The sequence below is a fragment of the Acanthisitta chloris genome, unplaced genomic scaffold (genome assembly GCF_000695815.1).
Source record: "Acanthisitta chloris isolate BGI_N310 unplaced genomic scaffold, ASM69581v1 scaffold3543, whole genome shotgun sequence".
In the NCBI taxonomy this organism is placed as follows: Eukaryota; Metazoa; Chordata; class Aves; order Passeriformes; family Acanthisittidae; genus Acanthisitta; species Acanthisitta chloris.
Genome location: NW_008664144.1, coordinates 19,238 through 25,091, shown reverse-complemented (window position 1 = coordinate 25,091; position 5,854 = coordinate 19,238). Strand labels below are relative to the sequence as shown.

The 5,854-nt window shown below is 50.3% G+C and overlaps 1 protein-coding gene across 1 annotated transcript in view; it reads left to right on the top strand.

Moving 5' to 3' along the window:
• FBXO31 (F-box protein 31) overlaps positions 1 to 3,875 on the top strand; it is a 7,325-nt gene extending 3,450 nt beyond the window's left edge. The window contains exons 4-6 of the mRNA XM_009071200.1: positions 230 to 383; positions 1,132 to 1,496; positions 3,514 to 3,875. Of these exons, the coding sequence (XP_009069448.1) occupies positions 230 to 383; positions 1,132 to 1,496; positions 3,514 to 3,736 (742 nt within the window). The 3' untranslated portion in view covers positions 3,737 to 3,875. The remainder of the gene's footprint in view (positions 1 to 229; positions 384 to 1,131; positions 1,497 to 3,513) is intronic.
• Positions 3,876 to 5,854: the final 1,979 nt, after the last annotated feature.

Sequence of the window (5,854 nt, the reverse complement as noted above, 5' to 3'; positions counted from 1 at the left end):
ATCTCCTGGTGTGCTAACAAGGATGGGAGAGAGAAGTGAAGGGAGGGAGGGAGGGAGGAAGTGCTTGCAAAGGTCTCAAGCAAAATCCACTAAGCTTGTTAGCATTGCTGAACACACAGATCCCACCTCTCCTGACACATCCCAAAGCTGCTGGAGGAGCAGAATGCAAACACATTGCTTGTGGCAAGGGATTCTCTCTTAACTTCTCTAACACTTTGTTTTGGCACAGCAACTGCTTGACATACCGTCGCATCTACCTCCCTCCCAGCAGCCCTGATGACCTCATCAAGCCAGGTCTCTTCAAAGGCACCTATGGAAGCCATGGGCTGGAGATTGTCATGTTGAGCTTTCATGGGAAGAAAGCAAAGGGGACTAAGATCACTGTGAGTACATTTGCCCTTTCTCTGAGGTGCTTGTTAAAATGTTCTCAATGCTGTGGATGCATAGGAGAGATCTCTGGGAGGTTGCCGGTTGTTGCCACCCCAAACCCTCTTCCCTCTGGGTATTGGGTGTTCATTGGGCGCAGCTCAACACAGGCGGAGTAACTAGGAGCTGCTCTGCAATGTTTCTCGTGGCTTTCCCTTCCTTTCCTCTCCCTTCCAGCTGCTCTCTGCGAGCAGCTGGTAGCAGGTCACTGGAGGTCCCCTGTGTGTAGCTGAGGAACAGGTACCACATGTTGGCAGCTCTTCACTGAAGTCAGGCAAGTGAGCTCCTTCCTCTCTGCAGGGAGCTCCTTCCTCTCTGCAGGGAGGGATTCTGGCAAGATGCAGCTGCAGTTTTGACTTTCTTTCACCCTTGCAAGTCCTGGCTTGTAGCTTTTGATTTAAACTTCTCTTTCTGGGAAGTTCTCCTTCATTTAAGAAGAGACTGGACATGGCACTTAGTGCCATGCTCTAGTTGTCATAGTGGTGTCAAGTCATAGGTTTGACTTGATGGTCTCAGAGATCTTTTCCAACCTGATTGATTCTGTGATTGTGTAAAACAGAGATGACACAGCTCAGTGAACAACACACAGGATCCAAATGGGTGTTTTTGTTGCCAACTTGGTGATTGTAGAATAGAGCAAACTACGTAGAAGTCATGACAGATGTGGTGAGGATAGAGCTCTGAGCTGTTGTTTCCTGTCCCTAGGGAGATCCCAACATCCCAGCTGGGCAGCAGACTGTGGAGATTGACCTGGCACATCCTCTGCAGCTGCCTGACATTGAGAACCTGCGGGACTTCAGTGAGCTCTCCCGCATCGTCCTGGAGGTGCAGGAGCAGGTGCGCCGGGAGGAGCAGGAGCAGCAGCAGCGGCAGGAGGAAGAGGATCACTCCCAGCATGCTGCCTCCCAGCCTGCTGCCAGTCCCCTGGGAGGAGAAGGTGCTGAGGGGGAAGAGGTTGCAGCTGGGGCCGAGGGAACGACCCAAGACAAGGCAGCAGCTTCACAGCCCTTCGTGCTGCCCATGGGAGTCATATCGAGGAATGAGGACTATCCCCGGAGCTGCCGGATTTGGTATGGATGGATGGGAGTGTACAGCTCTGAGCTCTGGTGTTTTTATGGCCCAGTTGTGCCATCACTTTTTGAAAGGGAAGGGGAAGTCTTTAAGGTGTGTCCTGTGTGCCCTTTACCTGCCTGTGGATCTCCCAACCCTTTGGGCTCAGGTTTTATAGAATCATAGAACAGTTTGGGTTTGAAGGACCTTCAAGCTCATCTCCTTCCACCCCCTGCCATGGGCAGGGACACCTTGCACTAGCCCAGGTTGCTCTAAGCCCCATCCAGCCTGGCCTGGAGCACTTCCAGAGATGGGGAGTTCCACCACCTCTCTGGTTCCTGCTGTCACTGCCCTATCTCCCACACTCTTGTATGCTCCCTCTCTTTCTCACCACGCTGTCATCTGCCATCCCACTTTCTTGCTAGATTTTATCCTGTTCCTTCTGAAACTAGCACCTCTCTTGCATTCCACACACCCCCTGGGTTTTTTTGGTGTTTTGTTTCTCAGAGCTGCCCAGCTCATATATTTAGATCTCTGTTCAAGTCACTTCCTGTCTCTGTGTGTCATTTGTGTTCCTTGGCTGTGGGAACACAGTGCTCTTTCCCACCCTTCCCTGGCCTCAGCTGCAGCCCTGGGAAGGTGCTGAGCACCCCAGGCAGTAGGTGCAATATGCACAGAGCCTTGTTGAAGTTGGTGAAGCAGCACACTAAATGAAGTGTGGAAAAGCTGAGGCTTACGCAGGTGACCTTCAGCCAAACATCTGTGCTCATGGAATAACCTACCAATAGCTGGTTAATCCCAGAAGGCTCCTGCTGTCACCACTGAGTTGTGCTTGGATAAAATCCTGCTCCACCTGCTGCTTGCTCAGAGGTTAGCCTGACCTTTACTCCTCCTCAGATCCTGGTAGAGTTTTCTGCTTTTTAGATTTCTGTTTCTCTCCTTCGCCCTCGGTTTTGCACAGGGCTTGCCTCTCAGGTCACCCTCTCAACATGCCTCTCCTTCCCTGTGAGGATTGTCTGGGCCTGTGTTGATCCTTGAGTTGCAGAAGTAAATCTCAGATCGATTATTGAGCTGAACTACAGAAAAATTATGATGTGCAGGTGCTAATCGGAATAACCCAAAGTGTCAGGATAGCAGTGGAGTGACTTTTTTTAAAATGGCATCAGCAGAGTTTTATGCTGTGTGAGAACTGAATGTGAATTCCTACACGGAAAGGGTTATGGGCATTGGAATGTGCCCAGGGAGGTGTAGAGTCACTGTCCCTGGAGATGTTTAAGGAACTTTGTGACAAGGTGGTGTGACCTTAGTGGACAAGGTGGTGGTGGATCACAGGTTGGACTTGATGATCTCAGCGGTCTTTTCTAACCTAGCCATAAGCTGAGACAGGGGGGAGGAGTCAGATCCTACACGGAAAGGGTTATGGGCATTGGAATGTGCCCAGGGAGGTGTAGAGTCACTGTCCCTGGAGATGTTTAAGGAACTTTGTGACAAGGTGGTGTGACCTTAGTGGACAAGGTGGTGGTGGATCACAGGTTGGACTTGATGATCTCAGCGGTCTTTTCTAACCTAGCCATAAGCTGAGACAGGGGGGAGGAGTCAGATGAATTTTTTTTTTTTTCCCTGTTAGGGTGTTCAGACACTGGAATATCGCCCAGGGAGATGGTGGAGTCACCATCCCTGGAAGTGTTTAAGAGTTATCTGGATCTGGTGCTGGAGGATATGGTTTAGGGGGGATATGGTTTATGGGTTACAGCAATGGCAGGTTAAGTGTTGGACTTGATGATCTTAAAGGTTTCCTCCAACCTTGATGATAAGACTTGATGTGGCACTTAGTGCTGTGGTCTAGTTGACAAGGTGGTGATGCGTCATAGGTTGGACTCAATGGCCTCAGAGCTCTTTTCCAACCTTGGTGATCCTGTGATTCTGTAAACCCCCTTGGCAGTGACAGTGACATCATCAGAGTTCTGTGTTTATTTTCTATTAGCTATTGGGTGATTCTGGCTGTTCTCATACCTCCTTTGCTCTTCTCTCTGGCAGTTTCTACGGCACAGGCCTCATTGCCGGCCATGGCTTCACCAGCCCCGAGCGAACTCCTGGGGTGTTTGTCCTCTTCGACGACGATCGCTTCGGCTTCATCTGGCTGGAGCTCAAGTCCTTCAGCCTCTACAGCCGTATCAAAGTCTCCTTCCAGAACGCTGAAGCCCCTTCCAGGGAGGCCTTTGATGAAATGCTGAAGAACATTCAGTCTCTGGCGACTTGACAGGTGGTTTGTGATGGACAGGGCTAAAGGGGTGGCAAAGGCTGCTGCACTCCCCCAACCAGAGCTGGGATGTGGGGATTCCTTGCTCTTGGTACCTCTGGATACAAGCATGCACTTTTAATAAAGCCTTTTTACCCCCAAATGTACACATCCTGGTTAAAATATCCATGACTGCCCTTTCCTCCCTGCCACTTCACGCTGCTTCCCAGCAGTCCTTGTTACCCAGGCTGTAACATAGCTTTGTAGAGCTGAAGGGATCCTGCAGAGGAGGAAAGAGACCTTTCTTATTGCAAAGAAAAGAATGTATTGGGACAAAAGTAATGCCAGGTCAGAGCTGGATCAGAGCAACAGGCAGTGACAAAGCACATCCTCCTGTCCAGAAACCTTTCTCTGGGTGCCAAGAGAGGCTGGTGTAATACCTCCATCCTTGGCTTAGGAATTGGAGTGAGTGGTTTCCTTTGGAGAAACTCCCTCAGCTTGGCAGCAAGGGGAGGATCCCCACTGCCAATGAGTGTGTGTAGCATTGTCCCGGCTTCTGGAGCTTGCTGGATGTGCTGTGCCTAGGCCTCCAGGTCTGAGTGTCTCCCTGAGCGTAGAGATGATTCTTTTTTCATGTAGGAGTGGGTGTGGAACTGGAAATGGGTGTAAAGTGCAGAAGCCGTTGCATTCAAACTGGTTTGTACCTTAAAGGTTCACCTCAGATCTTGTAAAGTGGGTCTGAAAACAAAGGAAGGAGCAAAAGGAAAACCAACTGTGGGCTAAGCCCAGCTGCAGCCTCCTGACTCTGGTCTGTGATGGGCAGCAGAAGGTGCCACATGTCACAGGTTAGGTGTCACTCCTGTATCAGATTGCCCTTCACAGTCTAAAGGAGCAATGAGGGATTCTCCTCATCGCTGTGCCTTGTGCTGGCACCTTTTATGGTGGGTGCTGGCAGGTGGGTGCTGCTGCTCCACTCACAGGACCCTTCTGTTCCCTTTCTAGTCACACTTGTTTCATCCCAGATGATTGCTGCCTCCACAGAAAGCTCTTGGGCTTCATTTCTTCCCGTGCTACCTTCATTCTCTGGCAGATCTGAGCTCCACTGGGAGCTGTGGGCTGCAGGCAAGGAAGCAGATTCCCTGTGCAGGAAAATCTGGCCAGTGCTCACCTCTCAACTGTGAGTTGTGCTCTAAACCATCAGCATTAACGTGATCCTTTGCAGCAGTAGCTCTTTGGTTGTGATGATAAACTCCAGGTTCCTCCTCTTCTCCACAGATGAGTGTCTAACAAACCTTTGCCTTCACATCTTGTGCAGGTTTTGGTTTGTTAATGTGTCTGTACATGTGCTGGGAGGTTTCAGACCCTCTCTGTGGAGCAGTTTCAGTCCCTGCCTGGTTTCACTGCCTGTGAGCAGCTTTTATTCTCACTCTCACAAGGGCTTTTTGCCGTTTGTGGCTCTCAAAGTGTTCCCTCAAGCTGTGTGAGTGCCCAGGCTCCAGCAGAGATGTTGAGCAGCAGGTCATGTCACTCACAGCATTAATTCTTGTCTCTTTGGATAGAGTTTTACAAACCTCTGGGAATCAGACGGTGATTTAGGGCACTTTTTGCTTTGTTTCCTTACAGCTTTGTCAGGAGTGGAAAACCTCAGTGGTAAAAGGTGAGGAGCTGAAGTGTTACTGCCATCCTGGTGAATCAGCTATAAAAGTAGGTTGTGAGCAGCTTGTTAGAGGTGTTCTGTCAGCATCAGCAGAGGGAAGAGTCAGTTTGGATCTCACCCCATCCCACATGAGTGGGGGAGAGGGAGGTGGCAGTTCCCTGTGCCTCAGTGAGTGTGCAGAGAGGGGAGACGAAGCTGAAATCAGGTATCTTAGCCCTTTGCTGCAGCTGCTGAGCTCTGTGCAGAAGAGCATGTGCCTAATCTTGCAGACAGAGGTTTCCAGCTTGGTGATGCAGGTTTCTGGGGCACCTAAACACCTTCAGTGCTGGGTTAATAGTTGGACTTGATGGTCTCGGAGGACTTTTCCAACCTAAATGATTCTATGATTGGGACTCTGGTAACTGGGTGACCAGTTTGACTTGGAGTTTGCTGTCAGGCTGGTGCAGGCAGTGTGTTGGCTGCCTTGTGTTCTCCCTAACAGC